A 22,497-nucleotide genomic window follows, 5' to 3' on the forward strand; every position below is an offset into this window, starting at 1 on the left:
GGCTAGCCCTAAATATAAAAAATGATAGTAAAAGCTTTTACAAATATATAAATAGGAATAGAGTGGCAAGAGTGAATGTTGGACCCTTGGAGGACGAGAGGAGGGATTTAATAGTGGGAAATGAGGAAATGGCTGAAACTTTAAATAAGTTTTTTGTGTTGGTCTTCACGGTGGGAGACACAAATAGTTTACCGAATATTAACGATAGAGGGTTGGTAGGAGGAGAGGTACTCAATACAATTAATGTTACCAGGGAGGCAGTGCTTGGTAGACTAATGGGACTGAAGGTGGACAAGTCCCCGGGCCCGGATGGAATGCATCCCAGGGTACTGAAAGAAATGTCAGAGGTAATAGCGGATGCGTTAGTGGTTATTTATCAAAATTTGTTGGATTCTGGGGTAGTGCCGGCGGATTGGAAAACGGCTAATGTTACGCCGCTGTTTAAAAAAGGAAATAGACAAAAGGCGGGTAACTACAGGCCGGTTAGCTTAACGTCTGTAGTTGGGAAAATGCTGGAATCCATCATTAAAGAAGAAATAGCAGGCCATCTGGATAAGAATGGTTCAATTAAGCAGACGCAGCATGGATTCATGAGGGGAAAGTCGTGCTTGACGAACTTGTTGGATTTTTATGAAGATGTGACTAGTGCGGTTGATGAAGGGGAACCGGTGGATGCGGTGTTTTTGGATTTCCAAAAGGCATTTGATAAGGTGCCTCACAAAAGGTTGCTGAAGAAGATTGGGTCACACGGAGTTGGGGGTAGGGTGTTAGCGTGGATTGGCTATCCGACAGGAAGCAGAGGGTCGGAATAAATGGGTGCTTTTCTGGTTGGTGGATGGTAACTAGTGGCGTGCCGCAGGGATCGGTACTGGGGCCTCAACTATTTACCATTTATATAGACGATCTGGAGGAGGGGACTGAGTGTAGGGTAACAAAGTTTGCAGACGACACAAAGATAAGTGGAAAAGTGAATCGTGTGGAGGGCGTAGAAGGTCTGCAGAGAGATTTGGACAGGCTGAGTGAGTGGGCGAGGATCTGGCAGATGGAGTATAACATTAACAAATGCGAGGTTATTCACTTTGGAAGAAATAATAGCAAATTGATTATCTAAATGGAAAGAAATTACAACATGCTGCTGTGCACAGGGACCTGGGGTTCCTTGTGCATGAGACGCAAAAACCCAGTCTGCAGGTGCAACAGGTGATGAAGAAGGCAAATGGGATGTTGGCCTATATCGCAAGGGGGATAGCATATAAAAGCAGAGATGTCTTGCTGCATCTGTACAGGGCATTGGTGAGGCCGCAGCTGGAATACTGTGTGTGCAGTATTGGTCCCCTTATTTGCGAAAGGATATATTGGCCTTGGAGGGAGTGCAGAGAAGGTTCACCAGGTTGATACCGGAGATGAGGGGTGTTGATTATGAGGAGAGACTGAGCAGATTGGGCTTGTACTCGTTGGAATTTAGAAGGCTGAGGGGGGATCTTATAGAGACCTATAAGATAATGAAGGGGCTGGATAGGGTAGAGATGGAGAGATTCTTTCCACTTAGAAAGGAAACTAGAACTAGAGGGCACAGCCTCAAAATAAAGGGGGGTCAGTTTAGGACAGAGTTGAGGAGGAACTTCTTCTCTCAGAGGGTGGTGAATCTCTGGAATTCTCTGCCCACTGAAGTGGTGGAGGCTCCCCCGTTGAATATGTTTAAATCACGGATAGATGGATTCCTGATCAGTAAGGGAATTAGGGGTTATAGGGATCAGGTGGGTAAGTGGAACTGATCCACTTCAGATCAGTCATGATCTTATTGAATGGTGGGGCAGGCTCGAGAGGCTAGATGGCCTACTTCTATTTCTTATGTTCTTAACTATCTAGAACTGTTTATTTTCTCATCCTCTTGTACTTCAATGCCAAACCTAAATATTGCATAAGCAGCAATACAAAATAGCTTCCTATAGGAAATTATTAGGATTCCAATAAAAACAACACGCTGGCTGAATGTAAAAAGTAAAAAAAATATATTATGGAAATTCTTATGATTAAAAACACTAGGCTATACTTCTAACTTGTTATGTCAGTTTCTTGGTAGATCTCATTTAAGGCTATCTTGTAAAATCTCATAAATTAGTCAGGTAGCAAAAATCTGAAATTCATATTCCTTCCACTTTAACAAAAAATTAGTATTCAAACTAAGGTACAGGGCAAAGTAACAGCCAAGGACAGGAATACAATGTTCTGATGTTTGCTGCAACAATTCTCTTAATTCTACAGCTCTCGTTAAGAAAGGTCAACTTGCTCTAGCCAATTATGCAGTTGGTTCACAAGAAGTACACTGCAATGAAGGTTTACCACACAGATATAATGAAAAAAATGAGAAACCAAGTTCTGAATGTACAATCTAGAGTAACTAAGAATTCTAATATAAGCAGCAATTTTATTTAATTTCTAATGAACTATGCACAGGTTTTCGGAAAAGAAAATTCTTTGCACATGCACAATACCTGTATGGGTGCACACTGATTCTGGGTTTGTCGCTTTCTTGTTTGCTTGATTAATTGACAGTAGATCTCATTTTGTAGCTCTTTATGTGTGAGACACACTTGTATAACACTCTGGGCCAGTGATACATGATAATCAATGGCAGGGGCATCAATAGCAACATTGATGAATAACTGGGAAGTCTGGAGAATAAAACAAATATTTCATTTTATAACTGATACAAATGGCAGTTTATCCTTTTCTATATAAAAAATGGGAATCTCTTCCTTCTGAATTCTGTAGTTCTGGTCAGTCTCAAATCAACTTCTTATTGAATGCAGGTCAACAGCATAAAACTGCCCACAAATTGGCACTAAATTCTTCTCATAAACTATCAGCTGGTGTCAGAAGTGGCAAAACATTCACTAATACAGTAGGAATATGCTTCTCTTATTTATAGTATAAGGGCCTCTGAATAACATTATTGAATTCCGAGGAAACTTGAAGGGTTGTATTGGAATTCTGGAATATCAAGGCCACAAGAAATTACAAGTAAAAGACCTTCAACCCCCAAGAAACAAATTGTATTTTGATAACCCTGGAACCACAAAGTTGATAGAACTGCTCAATGATTGACCTGGAAAACAGATGAGTGGAATTAAGTTACTAAGATGACAACAGGAAACACTTCTGCACAAAAAGGGTAGTGACAATGGGATTTCTTTCCCTCTCTCTCCAAAAGATTAATTTAATTGTTAAATATTTTTTATCACAAAACTTTAACAGGGTCAGTGGTGATACTTTGATGACGGTATAATTACACCAGTTATGGTGGGATTCCTACCTTCTGGATTTTCTAGACCAAATGTCTTCTTTATCCAACAAGATAGTGTCCTGGTCAATATTTTCATAATTAATGCACTCAGAAGAGGTGCTGAGTACTTATTCACTGCTTCATCTGCACTTCTCCAGTGCTGTGCCAGAAAATTAACTTTTGACAATGGGGCAAAGGCATGCTAGAAGAGAAGGTTAATATTCGCCCAGTGCACATAATCTAACACCAGCTTTTCTATTAGTACTGTATTAGCAAACAACAATACGAATATTGCTTATTACATTACAATCAGTGATCGTGAATACGTTAGTCTGGTAGACCTTCCAAAAGCCATGTTACTTAATCCACTGTAAACCTTTAAGATATAATATAAACCTTTAAGATATAATATCCTCCCTAATGCTAGTAAAATATATTGGTTCATAATTTGCTCTGGGAGTGAATCTAATGGTGTCTGCTGTCTATTAAACCTTACAAGTTTCAGTTTTAAATTTTATGTGGCAAGTTCCTGAAATTGCAGGCTGATAATGTCACAAAGACAGAAACAAAGCATCTGGGTTTTGAGTGAACAGAACAAGTAAATGTGCAACAGCTTTACACCTTTCAATGATGAACCATACAATGAGATGCTATTTTTGAAAAACTAACAATGGATTCACTCATATCATACCTCAACATTTGGAATTCCACATTCAACCCATATCCACCCTCACCTGAAGCTGCTGTAGCAATTGCACATAAATACTGGCAAGTGCTATTAGTCTCACTGTTACTTTGGCGGCAAATTGTCACCTACATTATTTAGGATACAAATGAATATTACCTTAAACAGTTTGAGCGCTTCAGTTTGTAGAGCTGCAGATGGCAGTGTGGTAAGGGGAAATGCTATCCCATCTTTATTATAGCACAAAGTAGGATGTGACCATAACTGGGAGCCTGTCAAAGAACAGAATTGGAGAAAAATGCATAAAGAAATTGACCTGAGAAATTAATAAATGAAAGAAAAAAGCCAATACATATATATTTGAAACATTATAGTTTACATTCATGAGGTTTAGAAGTTGTTTAAATTTAGCATAAATGGAGGGGATCATGTGACCTGTTCTGCAATTTGCCTGATAGTAAGTTTGAGTGGTTTGGTTGTTAGAGATCAAAAGAAGGTTTCCACTGTTTTACTGAGAAGAAGGTGCAAGGTACTTGTACATTCACAGACAATGGTAGCAGTTTCTGTGTTTACAGTATAGACACGGGGCAGAGTTCTCCAGCCCTTCCCGCTGGCGGGATCTTTGGTCCCGCCAATGGTGTATCCCTGCTATGGGTTTCCTAGTGGCATGGGGTGGATTCAATGGGAAATTCCATTGACAGCAGTGGGACCACAAGATCCCGCCATTGGCCAATGGCATGCCGTCTCAGAGAGGTGAGAAGCATGAAATCTTGTTGAGTCATTCCTTCAGCTATCAACTGGAAGTGTGAATCCATTTTACAAGTTATAGGTCTCTATGGCGATCATAACAATAATTTATGACTTTAGTTATAAAATGAGGAGCAATAGATCAGTTTAGTTCCAAATCTGAGTTCAAATTAACAACAATCAATATGACGAATTTTGTATTAAATATACAAGTCTAAAAATTCTATGAGCCTACTTAAAAGAGATGGAAGTGTGGGTTACCCATTCCAATTCTTGTGGTGTTAGCATCATTGAAAAGGCCAATATTTGTTGCCCCTCTCCAGTTGCTCTGAATCTGTTTGGTACACTGGGGAGCTTTCTCTGCTATTTCAGAGCGAAAATAAGAGCCAGCCTCATTGGTGTGAAACTGAAGTCACTATTCTGCTTTGAAAGGCACGGAGGCCTGCAATGGTTTGAAGTGGAGATAAAAAAATTTTTGTAAATTCTGGTGAGCTTTTCAGCATTAATGGATTTCTTCAGGTGTTGGCGCCTGTAATTTTCCACATGACAAATTTCAAAATCGGTTCTCAGCTGGCCAGGGGATCTCTTCGACATATCCCAAAGCTGACTGAGGATATTATGAAGCTAGGCCGTATGAAGTGTCAGACCACAATGCAGCTCATTTTACTAGGCAAGATAAAGTTTGAAAACCTGGTGTATCTGGATTCTTCACCCATAGCTGTAGCTCTACCACTGCAGAGTTTACCATTGATTTGTTTTGTATAACCTTCAATAACGCAACTAAAATTGTTTGATTAAAAACTAAAGCAGTTGTTAAAGGCGATCATTGAAGTGACTAAATGAAGAGGAGACTGGCGATATAGCTCTCATTTAGTTCTTCTGTGTCAATTCTAGCTCTATTGGTAGTGGACGTGTTGTTTAATTACAAGGTTCTGAGTTCAAGTTCCACTCCAGGGCTTGAGCACAAAAATAAAGGCTGTCACCCCCCGTGCAGTACTGAGGGAGCCCTTCACTGTTGGAGGTGTCGTCTTTGGATAAAATCTCAAACCAAGGCCCTATCTGCCTACTTGGGTGAAAGTAAAAGTTCCCATGACACTATTTCAAAAAAGAGTAAGGGAATTATCCCTGGTATCCTCTGACCCTCAACATGACCAAAAACAGAGTACGGCCATAATCACATTGCTGTTTGTCGAAGTTCGCTGAGCACAAATTGGCTGCTGCTTTTCCTATGTTACAACAGTGCCTACACTTTTAAAAAAAAGTAAAGTACTTCACTTTGCAACAGCCAGTGGTTGTAAAAAAAACAAGTGACATAGATACAAGTCTTTCTAGGATTAGGGGTGTAAGATGGGTTGCAGGTCATGGTGGATGGTTGGAGGCCTTGGTGATGATGTGGGATCAGCCTCAAGGGAGTTTGGTGGGTGGGGGTTTGTTAGTCTCATGGGGACGATCATGTTGTGTGGGGGGTGTGGGGGGGGGGGGGGGGGGGGAGGGGGAGGTAGGGGTGGTGTTGGCTGATTGTGAGGATTTCTCAGGCAGGCATACTAAATACACAAAGTAAATTTAAATGCATTCACCTCCTGGATCATGCCAAGTCTTTGATCTGACACAGCTGCTGAGTTTTCTGAGGTTCAGGAAAATCAGCCGAAACAATTAAAGGTGAAAAGCTGAAAGACGATGAGGCCCACAAGCCTCATTATCATATTTAAAGTACCAGCTGCTTCCATGTTTGACTGTTCATCCATCTTCCTGCTTTTGTTAAAGCTGGAAATGGGTGGGACGATAATGGGTTTGGGCCAGGAATCTGATGAGATGTTGAACCCCCCCATCCAATCCAAAGCCATCTGTTATTTTGGTTAAAACTCCCACTATGTGCCTGAAATATTACTGACTTACAGGTATCACTATCTGCATTCACCAGGTTACCAACGAGTTGTTCAAATTCAGTTCCCACATTTATATTAGTGCTGCCTGCAGCTACAGTTAGTTGATACAACCAGGTATCCTATGAAATAAACAAAATGCATTAAAACAACAGGGTTTCACCCCAGTCCAAGTAACATTATTAATCCTGTGATTTTCAAACTAGTTTGCATTTTTTTTAAAAACAGTAATAACTGTAACACTCAACTCCAACTCATGGAAAAACGGTCACAGATAATAAGTAATCAACTACATGTCTACACTGCCAGATTCATTATTTCTCAGCTTATTCACTGGCCAGGATTTTCTTCTCCCGTTCTCGTCAGACAGGTTTGCTGATGGGAATGGAAAATATCATGAGAACTTCAAACTCGTGTTTTACATTGGCACAAATGCGTGACATGACTGTCCCTTTCCCTGTCAGTGATGGGGCGAGTATTCCGACATGCAACGTTGGGAATATCTGTATAATAAATTACCATATCATTAGCAGGCTCCCATGCCAGAATCATCCCTCAAACCCCATCAAAAAAATCAATCCATGGCAGCATGATGGCAGATTGATGTGAATCGCGACTGGTCTCACAGGCATGCACCTGGTGAGCAGACCTCCCAGGGGAGCTCAGGTGAGTGCACCACGCAGGGGGGGGGGGGGCGGGGGAAAAGAGGGTCATGCCGGGGATTGGCTGGGTAATACCCTGGCACTGCCTGGGAACTTGCCCTGATACTGCCAAGGGACAGTGCCCATCTAGGGGGCGTTATCTTAGTAATGCCGGGGGTGGGGAAAGTGATGTAGGGTTCCAGGGTAAACTGCTTTGCCCACTATGTGCTGCGGCGCCCGAATCTTCCACTGTCTAAGGTACTGGTGGAGTGGGCAAATCAGAGGTTGCCCCACCAATGATACGTTGTGGAAGCTGTAGCTACAAGTTTTTGCTGCACTATATGGTGGAGAAAGCCACCATTGCAATCGGCAGCTTCAATGCCACTTTTCCCATCTGATATCGGCCTATGCCGATATCAGCAAAAATCCTGGCCATTATCTCAGCAGTAGCACTTTTGCTTGGAGTCAGAGGTCTTGGGTTCAAGCTTCACTCTAGAGACAGACACATATGCCGGAAATTTCCCGTAGTGGGCAGGACAGAAAATTCAGCGGATCATTTAAAGATCTGTTGAGCACAGGCAGACATTTCTAGTCTTGCGGTGTGCGCGGCCAGAAAATCCCACCTATGAACTCGGCTGATACTTGATTACAATACTGAGGGAGTGCTGCACAGTTTTATAGATAGAACTTTAAACTGAGGTCTCAGTCTGCTCTCTCAGGTCGATGTAAAAGATTCCCTGGCATTATTCATTAAACAGCAAGGTCGTTCTCCTGGTTTTCTGGCCGACATTTATTAGCCAATCAACAGCTAAATACAGATTGTCTGGACATCTATTTCAGCGTTGTTTACAGGATCTTACTGTGCACAATTTGTCTTCCATATCTACATTTACAACAATGAATTGACTGTAAATCTCTTTTGACATCATGTAGTTGCGAGCACATGGTATAAGTGCCAGTCCTCCATGAAGTCACTGCATAAAATTGAAGAATACTAATCACAAATCTGAGTGCCCTTAGAGACATTTTACATGGATGGTATGTCTATGAAAAACTTGTAAGTTTACCTTTTCATGTTTGGAGCCAATGAGGAGGTAGGTAGGTCCCTGCTCTTTGGGATGTATGGCAATTGTATAATGTGTAGACAGAAGGCTGCAGCTGCTGGTCTCATAGTCTTCATCTGAATCACACGATCTGTCTACTTCTTCAACTCTTGCTTCTACCAAGTTAATTTGACCTAATGGAAACTTGAGAATAGACAAAACCTGTATTAGATTGTGAATAAGTTCACCATTTTGTGCACTGTAGTGCATTGTACCACAGATATTTTAAAAACTACATTAATACAATGACTGGACATGGGCTTATGTTCAAGACTAGTGCAGATTGATAGGATGAAAGACTGCTCTGTCTCTTTTCTGTGAGTTCTATATGAAATCAGATTGTAGTGGATATGGGACTACAATACCAATCATCACATAATTCAACACTTACTGGCACAAAGTTAAAAACAGCATTGAAGGGGCAAATCTTGTACAGACAGGGATATCAGCCATTGGCTGGAGAGTCGCTAAAAGTCCTGCCTTGCCTCTTTTAGGGAGGGCCAACTATATCTTGTTCCACTCAAGCACTGGACAGGCCAAAGGTGGACCACACACTTTGAGTTGTCAGCCAGAGGCCAGAAGTTCTAGTGAATGGTAGCGCCACTGAGGAAATGGTGGCTGCTGCCAGTATGACATCTGCCTGAGATCTATGATCATTGTTGGATCCCAGGCTAGAGGTGAGTGATGGTGGGGTTAGCAGCTAGGGGCAGGGTGGTGACTCTCAGCGAGCCTCCCAACTCTTGCTGATGCCAGTGCTCCCATCCAGGAATCTACAAGCAACCACCAATGGATTTGCTTGTTGTGCTCGTGAGCACTACCTCCTCCACGATCATCCTAGTGCTCCGCTAGACTTTGCCCTCAGTCCCTTACAATACTCCTTATACACCTTTGACTGTGTGGCCAAATTCCCCTCCAATTCGATTTTCAAGTTTGCTGATGACACCACCATTGTGGGTCGGATCTCAAACAATGACGACACATAGTACAAGAGAGAGATAGAGAATCTGGTGAACTGGTACGACAAGAATAATCTCTCCTTCAATGTCAACAAAATGAAGGAGATAGTCATTGACTTCAGGAAGTGCAGTGGAATGCATGTTCCTGTCTACATCAATGGGGACGAAGTAGAAATGGTCGAGAGCTTCAAGTCTTTAGGTGTCCAGATCACCAACAACCTGCCCTGGTCCCTCCATGTGGACATTATAGTTAAGAAAGTCCACCAACGCCTCTACTTTCTCAGGAGACTAAGGAAATTTGGCATGTCCGCTGCAACTCGCACCAACTTCTACAGATGGACCATAGAAAGCATTCTTTCTGGTTGTATCACAGCTTGGTATGGCTCCTGCTCTGTCCAAGACCACAAGAAATTACAAAGGGTCGTGAATGAAGCCCAGTTCATCACTCAAACCAGTCTCCCATCCATTGACACTGTCGACACTTAATGCTGCCTCGGAAAAGCAGCCAGCATAATCAAGGACCCCATGCACTGCGAACATACTCTCTATTCCACCTTCTTCCGTTGGGAAAGATACAAAAGTCTGAGATCACATACCAACTGACTTGAAACAGCTTTTTCCCTGCTGCCATCAGACTTTTGAATGGACCGTCCTCACATTAAATTGATCTTTCTCTACAGCTATGACTGTAACACTACATTCTGTATTCTCTCCTTTCCTTCCCTTTGTACGGTATGCTTTGTCTATATTGCGCGCATGAAACATTTCTTTTCACTGTATACTAATACATGTGACAATAATAAATCAAATCAAATCAGATCTAAATTCCTGCTGGTTTAATACCAGCTTATCCATGGGATATCTGCCATGGACTAAATTGGGTGGAGGCAGAGTCACCTCCCACCTGATTAAATGCACTCTGACACCAAACCTGCGTTAGACGAGGCCACAATATTCTGCCCAAGGTCTGAGAAATATAAAAACATGACCATAGTGAAACAAAAGATATTGTTTTGTGGTTAAGAGTTGAGACATATTTTTGGAGGAAAGTAAAGAATATGTCCCTCTGCTTAGGACCATGGTACGCCAAGTCTAGGAATGTTTTGTGTTGTCACTATGTTCCTGAGATGGAATTGGTCGGCTATAGCATTTTCTATATTGATGAACATAATAAATTCACAAATGACTACTGTTAAGTAAAGCTAAACTGACCATTTATACATTACAATAACACAATTAGCATAGTTTTAGGTATTACATACTGTGGGGTTGAGGGTTAGGGCAATTCTCCACATATTCATCACTGAATGAAAAGGGAAAGATGGAGGGGTTGATTGGAGGGCTGGGGTCGATTGGTGAGGTGAGAACGGATGGTCAACTGGAGAAGAGGTTGAACTTGGTGAAGTTGTCGATCTTTTGAGAAGAATGGGTTGATCAGAGATGGTGAGATGGGGTCAATCAGGTGGGCTGCCAAAGGGAATTGGAGCCTTGTGTGGCGGGAGTGGAGGAGTCCGGAGGCCTTGCGATGCAAAAACTCAGTATATGGAAAATGAAGTGACGAAACACGAGACAGACTAAAAAGACATAAAAAGAAATGATAGAGCAAGAAAACATAGGAAAATAAAGAAACAGAAATAAATGAGATATATGGAGGATAAAGGCAGGAATCTTACCACCATTCACGCCGGCTGAATTTTCCCATCCCGCTGCAGTGAACGGAGCCAACCTCACTGCAGTGGGAGCATGGCATGAATGGCAGGTAAGATCGCGTCCAAAGAATTGGGGAAAAAAAACAAAAAAAAAAACAGGCCAATCACGTTATGCTGTAAAAATCCATGGCATTGGTTAGCATCTGTAATTTCCTACATGGCAAATGTATGATCTCAGCTGTGCAGGTGAAAGAGGTAACAAAATAGAAATTAAAATGGGTCTCTGCAGAAATCATGAAATTAACAGCCTGGTCTAATTGTAACTCTGTCATATAGACTCTGTCATATCTTCAGCCCTTGGCGCATTGTGATAAACAGATTTCAGGTCTGGGAAGTGAACAAATTGCGCACCAGTGAACAAAATAAATAATTTGGAAAGGACTAGATTACTTGAAACTATTGGTTTACCTTATTTTCTTGATTGCGAAAATAATAAAGAATCTTTCCAACAAGTGCACACCAGACTTTCTTGGAGTAACCATGCTTTACCTGCAAGACAATTGTTTAAGTTAAAGAGGCAATGATCTGCCATCTGATTCCATGCATAGCATCTACAGCGGGATCTAAAATTAAAAAAAAGTCCTCCTCCTAGACTTTTAATTCCCTCTTCTGTAATTGCTCGGTGTACCATTTTTTCAGAGAGAAAATATGCAACCTAGCTGTTATTCCAAAACAAACGACAGATGGGCTATAGGCAAGATTTTTATATGTCTTTTATTCTGTTATAGGCTTAGTATTTTTGCTTTCACTAATAAGTGATAAAACTCACTTGGCATCTCAATATGTAGATGTACCACGACCCAGAATAATGTTTGTTATCAAAAATCTATACCTGCATAACAATTGTTTAAATCAACAACCAGGTTTTCTAAAACCTTGAGATACCATGGGGGCGAACTTACTGGCTCATCACGTGGGTTGCTTGGCGTGGCAAACTGGTAAGATTGAGAGAGCGGTGTAAAACCAGGTTCACAGCCCATTTCTCTCCTCAGGTGATATTACTGGCCCTGTTAAGCCAGCATAATCAGTCACGTGCCCAGGAAGAGCATGAGGCTGATTTAAATATTTAAATTTTAAAGTTAAACAATCGTCTGTGCTCACTTGCCTCAATGGCCTTGCTGGTGGAAGTCCTCACTGGCGAAGATCACGTATGGTACCCCAGCAACGGGGACCTGGCATAATGGCCTTGCCGGTGGGGCTGGAGGCTATTAAAGCCCCCACAGTGGGCAGAGAAAGGGGAGGCGATGGCCTAGTGGTTTTGTCACAAGACTACTAATCCAGAAACTCAGCTAATGTTCTAGGGACCAGGGTTCGAATCCCACCACGGAAGATGGTGGAATTTGAATTCAATAAGAAATATCTGGAATTAAGAATCTACCGATGACCATAAAACCATTGTCGATTGCTGGAAAAACTCATCTGATTCACTAATGTCCTTTAGGGAAGGAAATCTGCCGTCCTTACCTGGTCTGGCCTACATGTGACTCCAAAGCCACAGCAATGTGGTTTACTCTCAACTGCCCTCAGATAACTAGTGATGAGCAATAAATGCTGGCCAGCCAGCGACGTCCATCTCCCATGAATTAATGAAATAAGCGCCAGCCTGGCACTTCCCATTGTACACCCTGTCAGGGTACATGCGCAATAGCACCTTCTAGCAGTCAGCAGTCGGCTTCCTGACATGCACAGACTCCATCCATCCTCCTACTGGCGAGAATCACACTTTGGGGGCGATTTTACTATTATTTTTCTAAGTGCTGAGCAGACTTGAAACTGGGAGAGTTTCAGATCTGTCTTTTGGGTGTGTTTTCAGGCCCCCCATTTGCACTCTGCCTGCAAAAAATATCAGCAAGCCCGTTGCTCACTGCAGAAGCTGTGGGCGAGGCTTGACGCACCCAAAACCCTACAGAGCAAGATAGTGCGCATATGCAGGCCTCTGATGCTGCACATGTACATTTTTACTAGCAGGGGTTTGAGGGAAAAGAGAGAGCTGTCAGGCCCCTGCTGGCGCAGGCAGCCTGAAGCAACTCCTGTCCCCCCCTTTGCAATCATGGGGGCCAGCGGCCTGAGATACAGCGCCCACCGTCCAGACTGATCGTGGACCCACTGCCTTCCCCCCACAGATCGCAGACCTGCCGCCCTCCCCCCCACCGATCGTTGCAGAGTGGTAGGGGCCCCCTCTCCATCCCACCAATCCTTAAAGAGTGGCAGTGGCCCCTCTGGAGACACATGTAGGCCAGACCAGGCAAGGACATGTGACTTCCTTCCCTAAAGGACATTGCATTAGAAACTTTAGAACACAAGCTGATTTTCACAAGCAACACAGTCAGAATTAATAGGAGTATATGAACTCCAGTACCCAGAGCTGACTGTAAATTGCTGTAATTCAACCTGGCCATCATTATTATACAATATCCAATTAATTAAATCAGTACCTTGGTTAGTAAACCTTCAATTGATGGTTTGACATCTGGCTGTGTGAATAGGGGGCTGGCAGCTTGAATGCGTAACACATTCTGCAAAACCCGAATCCATTCCTCAAGAATATTTGGAGAGTCTGCAGTCAGATAATGGGTCTTCTTTTCTGTAATCAGCTTAGAAAGAAAACACAACAAATATATCATCACAAGGTATCAAGAATCATTGCAATGGATATATGATTGGACTGAGACTCACATGGGCACCCTGACTCAAAAGAACATGCAAAAATAGCAGTTGCAAACAAAAGGCCAAGCATTTCAAAACTATTTCACTTTTAAATTATTGTTACAAAAAGTGACAAAGGTTAAATTTTCAAACCAGTGCTTAAAGAAATTTCTCACTGTTGGATCCTTTTTTGGAATATTTCTGAAAATTGGTCACAATAGCCTTGGTTACTAAAAAAGAAATTTTACACGTTTCAATGCTTAATTTTTCAGGTACAGTGGAGATGTTACTGAATGGAATATAACTTGAAGACCATCATCCTAGACCTCACTTGCTTTCGTGCATCATGCACATTCTGGTGGAGGAATTGAAGAAGAAGGAAATTACCACCCCCCAAAAAAATAGGTGCTTAATCTGCATACCGTCTTTAAATCTCCATGATGTAATTTCCTGATGTTGCTAGTGCTGTTCGGGAGGGTTTAAACTAGTGTGGCGGGGGAAATGCGAACTGGAACAGCAGGCCAGTAAGTGAGGGACTGGGGAAAAAAGTGAGACTAAGATAAACATAGTGCAGAGTAAGAGCAAGCAGAGGGAAGATGTGGGACTCAGCGGGAGTGCAGATCTGGAGTGCGTTTGCTTCAATGCAAGAAGTATAACAGGTAGAAAGGTAAACAGAGCCTGGATTACTGTATGGAATTATGATGTTATTGCAATTACAGAGACATGGTTAAAGGAGGGATAAGACTGTCAGCTTAACATTCCAGGATATTATTATTTTAGACGGGACAGAAGGGGAAACAAAGGGGGTGGGGAAGTTGCATTGCTGATTAGGGAACACATTGCTGGAGACATTGGAGGGATCTTATAATGAGGCATTGTGGGTGGAGCTCAGGAATAAGATGGGGGGAATCACAATGTTGGGAGTGTACTGTAGACCTCCCAACAGCTCGCAGGAGACAGGAGCAGTCATGTCATCAGATACTGAAAAGGTGTGAAAAAAGCAGGATAGTTGCAGTGGGTGTTTGAGCCTCTCAGTTGCAATCCAGTAAAGAAAACGCAAGTCCTGGTTCTTCATAAACCCCCTTTCTTTTCTGATTCAACTCCACATACATATCTCCAACCCCCAGTACCACCTGTAATCCCTTGATGTATCCCGGTGAGTTCTATAAAACAATTAACTTAACAAATTAGGTCTAAAGTGGAAGGCTACATTTAACCCTGTAGTTGAGAATTCTGATTAATTCTAAATACCCAACATGAGGATAATTAGTGGCTAATGTTTTAATATGTGGTTTGAGAATAATACAAAATATGTAAGTAATAAGTTAATGTCTCTAAGAAATGTTTTTAACATGCCATTAAAATGAAAGATGTATTCATTAAAGATATCAGCACAAGTCAGGCACAAATAATGCAACAAAGTAAATTACCAATGAATATCTAAGCCGGGGAACTCTTTTCTTTTCCAACCAAATAAATGAAATCAAATTAACTTAGGGACAATTCAAAAGGGGCAGCTCCCTAAAAGGAGGGGAACCACCTGAAACAAAAGACAAAGTGGAAAGGAAACTTAAAACATCAAATTAAAATGTGATTAAAGGGGTCAATAATACACCCCAGTCCCTGCGGTGCCCAATGGGCATGGAAGGCATCAACTGTGCCCTCGGACACCGCATGCTCCCTTTCCAGGGACACCCGGTCGCAAATGTAGCCGCGGTAGAGGAGCAGACAGTCAGGTTGGATGACCCCTCGATCGCCCGTTGCCTGGACCTGTAGACAACACACCTTGCCAGGCCCAGGAACAGATTCACGAGGAGGTCCTCCTCCTCCTTCCCCCCCCCGCCGCATTGGGTGCCTGTAGATCAGGAGTGTGGACATCTAAACCGGATAAAATAAGTTCAATAGATAAGTAGTCTTCAATAGAACAGGTTTAAATTGGTTAGAGAAAATGCTGAATCATAAGAAGCCATTTTTTTGGGAGAGAACTTTTGTAAAACAGACTGACTAATAACAGGATTATATTTGAAGGTGTCAGAAAATTATTGATTGAAAGACATGTCATCAGTAGATTGACAGATCAGTAAATGAATAAAATTGCTGTTAATTAAGTGCTGGGCAGATAAATCTGATAAAAAAAGTATAACTAATTTTTTGCCATGAAATCTGAGATCTTTTGTGAAAACCTGCTAGCGCATTAGCTGTGTCGGTGGAACCATTGATCTCCCATTTTGGCCAAAATGAGATTTGTCTTTTCCTAATTGTTTGTTTGTCTGAATATTGTTAATTTATAATGTTTTTGATTCTAACATTTCAATGTTTTAATAAAAATTAGTTTAATTGAAGAATTTCTTTGAACTGAATAAACTTTTTTTGCCTTTGTGAAATGAAATGTTTAATGAAAAGATTTAGTCTTTAAATAAATCAGGCCACCTAAAAGAATTTCCCACATCAAACCCATTCCTAACAGTGGGTGACTTTAATTTCCCCCATGTTGCCTGAGACTCCCTTACAACCAGGGGCTTGGATGGCGAGCAATTTGTAGATGTGTCCAGGAGGACTTTTGATACAGTATGTTGACAATCCAACCAGGGAGGTGGCCATACTAGACTTGGTATTGGGGAATGAGCCAGGCCAGGTGATCGATGTTTCAGTGCGGGAGCATTTTGGGCTTAGTGACCATAATTCCATAAGATTTCGGATAGTCATGGATAAGGGCAAGAGTGGCTGTCGGGTGAGGGTGCTTAATTGGGCGAAGGCCAATTACACCCAAGTTAGACAGGAACTGGGGAATGTAGATTGGGAGGGGTTATTTGAGGGCAAATCTACGTCTGGCATGTAGGAGGCTTTTAAAGTCAATTGATTGAAGTGCAGGACAGGCATGTCCATGTAAAAATGAAGGATAGAAATGGCAGGATTCGGGAACCATGGATGACAAGGGAAGTTGTAAGCTAAGGAAAAAGGAAGTATACAATAAGTGTAGGCAAGTAAAAACTGACAAAGTCCTTGAGGAGTATAGTAAAAGTAGGAAGGAACTTAAACGTGGAATTAGGAGGACTAAAAGTGGCCATAAAATGTCTTTAGCAAACAGGGTCAAGGCAAATCCCAAGGCTTCTTATGCATATATTAGGTGCAAGAGGGTAGCAAGAGAAAGAGTAGGCCCAGTCAAGGATAATGGAGGGAAGTTATGCATGGAGCCACAGGAAGTGGGTGAGATCCTTAATTAGTTCTTTGTATCGTTATTCATCAAGGAGAAGGACATGACAGATGTTGAGGTCAGGGATAGGCACCTTTATCTAGAGAACATCAATATATCGAAGGAGGAAGGAGTATCCTAAATTGCATTAAGATAGACAAATCCCTGGGGCTGAATGGGATCCATCCCAGGTTACTGTGGGAGGCAAGGGGAGAAATAGCTGGGACCTTAACAGATATCTTACATTCTCTTTGACCACAAGCGAGGTTCCAGAGGGCTGGAGAATAGCCAATGTTGTTCCCTTGTTTAAGAAAGGAAGCAGGGATAATCCATGAAATTATAGGCCGGTGAGCCTGACGTCAGTGGTGGGAAGGCTTTTGGAGAAGATACCGAGGGACAGGATAAATGCACATTTGGAAGAAAATGGACTAGTTAATGCTAGACAGCATGATTTTGTATGGGGTAGGTCATGTTTCACCAACTTGATTGAGTTTTTTGAAGAGGTGACAAAGATAATTGATGAGGAAAGGGCGGTGCATGTAGTTTATATGGACTTTAATAAGGCATTTGACAATGTGGGTGGTCTGATTAGTAAGTTTGCGGATGACACGAAAATTGATGGAGTTGCTGATGTTGCCAGGGATTGTCAGAGGATACAACAGGATATAGCTAGATTGGAGACTTGGGCACAGAAATGGCAGATGGAGTTTAATCCAGACAAGTGCGAGATGATGCATTTTGGAGGATCAAATTTAGGTGTGAATTGTACTGTAAATGGCAGAAATCTTAGGAACATACAGAGGAATCTGGGCATGCAGGTCCACAGTTCCCCAAAAGTGGCAACATAGGTGGCCAAGGTGATTAAGAAGGCATATGACAAGCTTGCTTTCATCAGCTGGAGCGCTGAGTAAAAGAGTTGGGAAATCATGTTACAGCTATATAAAACCTTCATTAGGCACATTTGAAATATTGCGTGCAGCTATGGTCACCACACTACCAGAAGGATGTCGGAGCTTTGGAGACAGTGCAAAGAAGGTTCACTAGGATGTTGCTTGTTCTTGAGGGTGTTGGTTATGAACAGAGGTTGAATAAACTAGGATCGTTTTCACTGGAAAGACGGAGGCTGAGGGGAGACCTGATAGAGGTCTACAAATTATGAGAGGCATAGACAGGGTGGATAGTCAAAGGCTTTTTCCCAGGGTGGAAGTGTCAATTTCAAGAGGGCACAGGTTCAAGGTGAGAAGTGGAAAGTTTAAGGGAATGTGCGGGAAAGGTTTTTCACGCAGAGAGTGGTGGGTGCCTGGAAGATTGTGGAAGCAGGCACATTAACAGCATTTAAGAGACATCTCGATGGGTACATGAATAGGGAGGGAATAGAGGGATACAGACCAAGTAAGGACAGAAGGACTTTTTTGTTTAGTTAGGGCATCATGATCTGCACAGGCTTGGAGGGCTGAAGAGCCTGTTCTGTGCTGAACTTTTCTTTGTTCTTGTATCCAAACACTGTGAGCTTAATAAAGTACCTGGGATTATTCTGAATTCAGAAATTAATTTAGGATATTTCAGATCTTAGCAATGCTTTAAATATATCTTTCATTTATTTTGTAATTTTCTGTAGTTTATCCAGTATTCATAAGCTTCTGTAACAATTATCGTGGTGCGCTCTTTTCTCTCTCAACAGCCATTATAGTGGGACAATGAGTTTCCCCATGGAAATATCCTTATGTTTGTGATTATAAGAGGTTGAAGACAAAGGGATGGCAGGCAGGTCCGGCTGTACCATGGGCATGTTGTGCCTCTCTACTAGTACCCTCACACTATGTATGAAAATTTACCAAAAAATGGCAGAGTGAAGGTTCCGGCATGGAAAGTGAAGTTTTTTCCGCTGATGGCACCGGCATGTTTTCAGGCTGAATCCTTGGCCTCATTAGTGATAATTTTTATGCCCACGAGTTTCACGCCGTTCCAGCGGCGTGTTCCCTCTGATTTGCTCACCCTGCAACGACTTAACTGCTGCAAGTACTGGGGAGCTGCATATAAATGGCTCCCCAGCACTTGTTCCAGAACGACTGCAGGAGATGGCTGGCAAGGCGGCAGCATCGCGCTTTTTGGAGGGGGCTCTCACACGATGTTGAAAGGAGTGGAACGGAGGCAGGACACATTCTACCACCACTCCAGGAGACAGCCTTCCAGCAGAGTCACCACCCCCGCTTGGGATGCGGTGGCAGCCCTGGTTAATGCAAGTGCATGCCAGAAGAGGACGGGGCAGCATTTTAAAATGCTCTACCACTCAATGTCAGTACCTATATCAAAAGAAATTATTGTGTTTGCTGATGCACATCATTGTTCGTCTGACTTTTTAGGTTATGCTGCTGTAGCCCTTTAAATACAGCAACATGTTGGGCAGGTGCTATTCTTGTAGCAAAGCACCTTCAATCTAAATTTGAAAGTCAAACATTGAATGTAAACCTGGAGTTTCCAGGAACACAGTTCAAATTTGGGCCTGTAATTAAGTTTGTTAAAAAATACAGATTGCTATCACCCCCTTAGCAATCCCCTGCACGTAAAACTCTTCAAGCATTTAGTTGACAGTAGATAGAATGCAAATTCCATTACTTGATGGTCATAGAATTATAGAACAGTGCAGAAGGAAGCCACTTGGCCCATCGAGTCTGCACCAACTCTCCGACAGCACCCCCACCCAGTCCTTATCCCCGTAGCCCCCCACATTTACCCCGCTAATCTCCTAACCTACATATCTTGGGACACTAAGCGGAAATTTAGCATGGCCAATTCACCTAACCTGTGCATCTTTGGACTGTGGGAGGAAACCAAAGCACCCGGAGGAAACCCATGCAGACATGGGGAGAATGTGCAAACTCCACACAGTCACCCAAGGCTGGAATCAGGCCTGAGACCCTGGCACTGAAGCAGGCTAACCACTGTGCCATCCTCCACTGTGACACTGTGCTGACCAATGTTGTAACATTGTTTGAAAGAAGCACTGTGTTAAAGAAATGTGACGGAAACTACTACTGTACCTGAATTGTTTGTTTTCCATCACACCTGACAATATGATTTGAGACATTGAGCTCAATCTGTCCCTGTGGTTTACAGATGACATCGCTCTGATTCAGAGATAAGAGAGAAAACAGAGTTTACTAGGTGCAATACAGGTTAAAAGGTAATTAATACTTTCTAGATTCAAATCCAGATCAGACTGGGGAAGGAAGCTTTATTCTGTTTTCTGGCCTTAACATTCTTACATGAAGTTTATTTATTAGTTAAGGCTGACATTCACACTGTAATGAAGTTACTGTGAAAATCCTCTAGTCGCCACACTCCAGCACCTATTTGGGTTCACTGAGGGAGAATTTAACATGGTCAATGCACCTAACCAGTCTTTTGGAGTGTGGGAAGAAACCGGAGCACCTGGGGAAAACGCACGCAGACATGGGGAGAACATGCAGACTCTGCACACACAGTCACCCAAGCTGGGAATCAAATCTGGGTCCCTAGTGCTGAGGCAGCAGTGCTAACCACTTTGCTGCCCAATCAGGTACTGGCCTGATGGAGTCACTAAATTGCTTGGGAACCAAGCAGGGATACCTAGAATTCTCGGTGCCGGGTCCGCCTCAAAATACTCATTGACTTGATCATAGAATACAGAAGAGTCCCTTTGGCCAATTGAGTCCACACCGATAAGCAGGATGGGCCAAGGGTCAGAAGTTCCCTCCGGATGTTTTTACTGAATTAGGATTTTTCACTTGCCAAAAGAGAGGGTGCATGAAAATCAGTTCTTTTATATTTTCTTTCTCGATTATGATAATTTATAATCCTGTCTTTGTGGCAATAAGGAACTTACCTATTTGGAAGGACAGAAGTGAGTGGTAGTGTCGCAATCTGATTGTGGGGTGTCATTGAGAGAGGCTTTGTCAGTCAGCAAATGGGCAGTGAGGCAGAGGAGTTTAAAAATTGCAGCAATGTAATTCAGAGCAAAAGAACAGAAAACTACAATGTAAAGAATCACAGCTAATAGAAGAAACACAGGTATACCATGATCTAATATAGAATGAAATAAGCAAGTGTATCTCTATAAGTGATTGAAGAGTAATTAGAATTCAGAATTTTATATCTGAAGCTAATGAGTGATACCACTATGCAAACAACATTCCACTAGTTCAGCTATGAAGCGAAAGAAGATAGAAAAAAAATCTTCTAATACATTTGTGATAGTATATCTGCTGTGGTTTAGAAAAACAAAACATGTTCTCACTGAATTGTATAAAATTCTTAGGGGGTTTTACAGCACAGGAGGAGGCCATTTGGCGCAAGGCATCCATTCTGAACATTTATTAGGTTGTGAATTGGTGGAATTCTCTTGCCCAAAGAGCTGTGGAAGTTAACTTGCTGAATATATTCAAGGCTGAGATTGGTATATCTTTGATCTCATACAGCATCAGGGACAGTGGAGTTGATAAAAAAAGATCATGGCTGATTTTATGTAAAAAAGTTTATTTATTAGCGTCACAAGTAGGCTTACATTAACACTGCAATGAAGTTACTGTGAAAATCCCTTAGTCGCCACACTCCAGTGCCTGTTTGGGTACACTGAGGGAGTATTTAGATGGCCAATGCACCTAACCAGCACGTCTTTTGGACTGAGAGAGGAAAAATCAGAACATCCGAAGGAAACCCACGCAGACACGGGGAGAAGGTGCAGACTCCACACAGACAGTGACCCAAATTGGGAATCGAATCCGGGTCCCTGCCGCTGTGATAACCACTCTGCCACCATGCTGATCTTGTTGAATGGTGGGACAAGCTTGAAGGGCCGCATAGCCGACTCTTATTTATTATGTTCTCGTGGCGTAGTGTTGAATTAGTAACTTTGTACACTTACAACTGAGTAATAATATTTATCTTACTTACTGGTGATTTGTAGTATAGCAATTCACCACCTTTAAGGACAAACCATCGCCGTTTCCATGTTTTAACTTTTCCTCCCATTTTTAACAAATATCCAGACTTTTCTAAAGGTTCCTGTAAAATAAGATCATTGAGTATTTTGATTATTACTGTTATTTAAAAAGAACACATGTTACTTTGTCACATTCTTAAATGGATAAACAAATAATATTGGGACATATTTTTCTGTCCATTTGATACATCTGTGTGCAAGGTGAGGAACTACATAGAAGTGTCAGAGGTTTACAGCAAGGAAACTGGCCCTTCGGCCCAACTTGTCCATGCCGCCCAGTTTTTAACCGCTAAGCTAGTCCCAATTGCCCTCCATACCCATCTTTCCCATGTAACAGTCTAAATGCTTTTTAAACGACAAAATTATACCTGCCTCTACTATTGCCTCTAGCAGCTCGTTCCAGACACTCACCATCTTCTGAGTGAAAAATTGCCCCTCTGGACCCTTTTGTATTTCTCCCCTCACACCTTAAAACTATGCCCTCTAGTTTTAGACTCCCTACCTTGGGGAAAAGTACATGATTGTAACAGGTAACAAATACTACTTGGATACTTTACAAAAAAAAGCTATTTGGAAGTTGGGATATTCTTAAAGAAAACTAATGATTATTTTAGGAGAATTTTTGTTTATCCCCAAAAGATAATTTTTTGTATGTTTGTGTGGGTTC

General features: G+C 42.1%; 1 protein-coding gene across 1 annotated transcript in view; it reads right to left on the reverse strand.

Annotated features, from left to right (window-relative positions):
- Positions 1-22,497, reverse strand: part of plekhh2 (pleckstrin homology domain containing, family H (with MyTH4 domain) member 2) — a 120,803-nt gene that overhangs the window by 35,030 nt on the left and 63,276 nt on the right. Inside the window, exons 12-19 of the mRNA XM_078229693.1 lie at positions 21,782-21,892; positions 19,891-19,977; positions 13,446-13,604; positions 11,419-11,499; positions 8,310-8,489; positions 6,615-6,723; positions 4,131-4,243; positions 2,496-2,675 (exon numbers count right to left, since the gene is read on the reverse strand). Of these exons, the coding sequence (XP_078085819.1) occupies positions 2,496-2,675; positions 4,131-4,243; positions 6,615-6,723; positions 8,310-8,489; positions 11,419-11,499; positions 13,446-13,604; positions 19,891-19,977; positions 21,782-21,892 (1,020 nt within the window). The remainder of the gene's footprint in view (positions 1-2,495; positions 2,676-4,130; positions 4,244-6,614; positions 6,724-8,309; positions 8,490-11,418; positions 11,500-13,445; positions 13,605-19,890; positions 19,978-21,781; positions 21,893-22,497) is intronic.

Source organism: Mustelus asterias, chromosome 15 (genome assembly GCF_964213995.1).
Source record: "Mustelus asterias chromosome 15, sMusAst1.hap1.1, whole genome shotgun sequence".
Taxonomy (NCBI): domain Eukaryota; kingdom Metazoa; phylum Chordata; class Chondrichthyes; order Carcharhiniformes; family Triakidae; genus Mustelus; species Mustelus asterias.